This window comes from Buceros rhinoceros, unplaced genomic scaffold (genome assembly GCF_000710305.1).
Source record: "Buceros rhinoceros silvestris isolate BGI_N320 unplaced genomic scaffold, ASM71030v1 scaffold300, whole genome shotgun sequence".
Taxonomy (NCBI): Eukaryota; Metazoa; Chordata; class Aves; order Bucerotiformes; family Bucerotidae; genus Buceros; species Buceros rhinoceros.
Genome location: NW_010389962.1, coordinates 1 through 761, shown reverse-complemented (window position 1 = coordinate 761; position 761 = coordinate 1). Strand labels below are relative to the sequence as shown.

The following is a 761-nucleotide window of genomic DNA, read 5'->3' as shown; positions in this document are numbered from 1 at the left end:
CGCTCCCCCCCAGCCGCAGCTCTAGCCCGAAGACACATTAACACACTTGACCCAGGGAAGAAGAAAACCCAGGCAAGAAGCAGGATGCTGAGCCTCTGCCTGTATTGTCCCTCCTGTCCCTTTCCCCATCGCGGCTTTAACCCTTTCCCTGTCAAACCACAAAATAAAAAGCACAAAATAAAAGCCAAGCATTGCTCAGCAGAGGCTGGTGTTCGGGGGACCTGCAGTGATGGGGCAGGAGGATGAAGGAGCAGGGGAATTCCTCACGGGCAGGAACTGGTTTTTGCAGCATGGCTTTAGGGGAGATAAGGGAGAAAAGAGCTAAAGAGCAGAGAAGGGGTAGAAAAGCTTTCTCTAACTTACCGGGGAAGACGCAGGCACACAGCAGGAGGAGGAGGTTTCCTTTAGACACCAGAAATCCCATTGTGGAGCAGAGCTCAGGTACCTCAGGGCAACTTTTCCTCTCTGAGTCTCTGGATCCTTCAGCTTCATTCCCCTAAAGTCCTTTCTCTCTCGCCCTCTCAGATGCTTCTGGGAAGGGAGAACAGCTGGTGGTTGGTTTGATTTTCTTCTGTTCTCTTCTGACTGATTTCCAGCTCTTCCCCTCGAAGGATGCTCTGCCCCGGGACACTAGTGCCAGAGAGCAACGCTAGGGTTGCAGGGAGCTCCTGCAAGGAGTCAGGGAACGCACAGCCTCCCCGGGCTCTCCGGCTCGCTCCTCTCCCCGGCACCACGGGGCGGGTTGGCCGCTCGGTTGATTC

General features: G+C 55.1%; 1 protein-coding gene across 1 annotated transcript in view; it reads right to left on the bottom strand.

Annotated features, from left to right (window-relative positions):
* CHRNA4 (cholinergic receptor, nicotinic, alpha 4 (neuronal)) overlaps positions 1 to 427 on the bottom strand; it is a 21914-nt gene extending 21487 nt beyond the window's left edge. The window contains exon 1 of the mRNA XM_010135794.1: positions 364 to 427. Within this exon, the coding sequence (XP_010134096.1) occupies positions 364 to 424 (61 nt within the window). The 5' untranslated portion in view covers positions 425 to 427. The remainder of the gene's footprint in view (positions 1 to 363) is intronic.
* Positions 428 to 761: the final 334 nt, after the last annotated feature.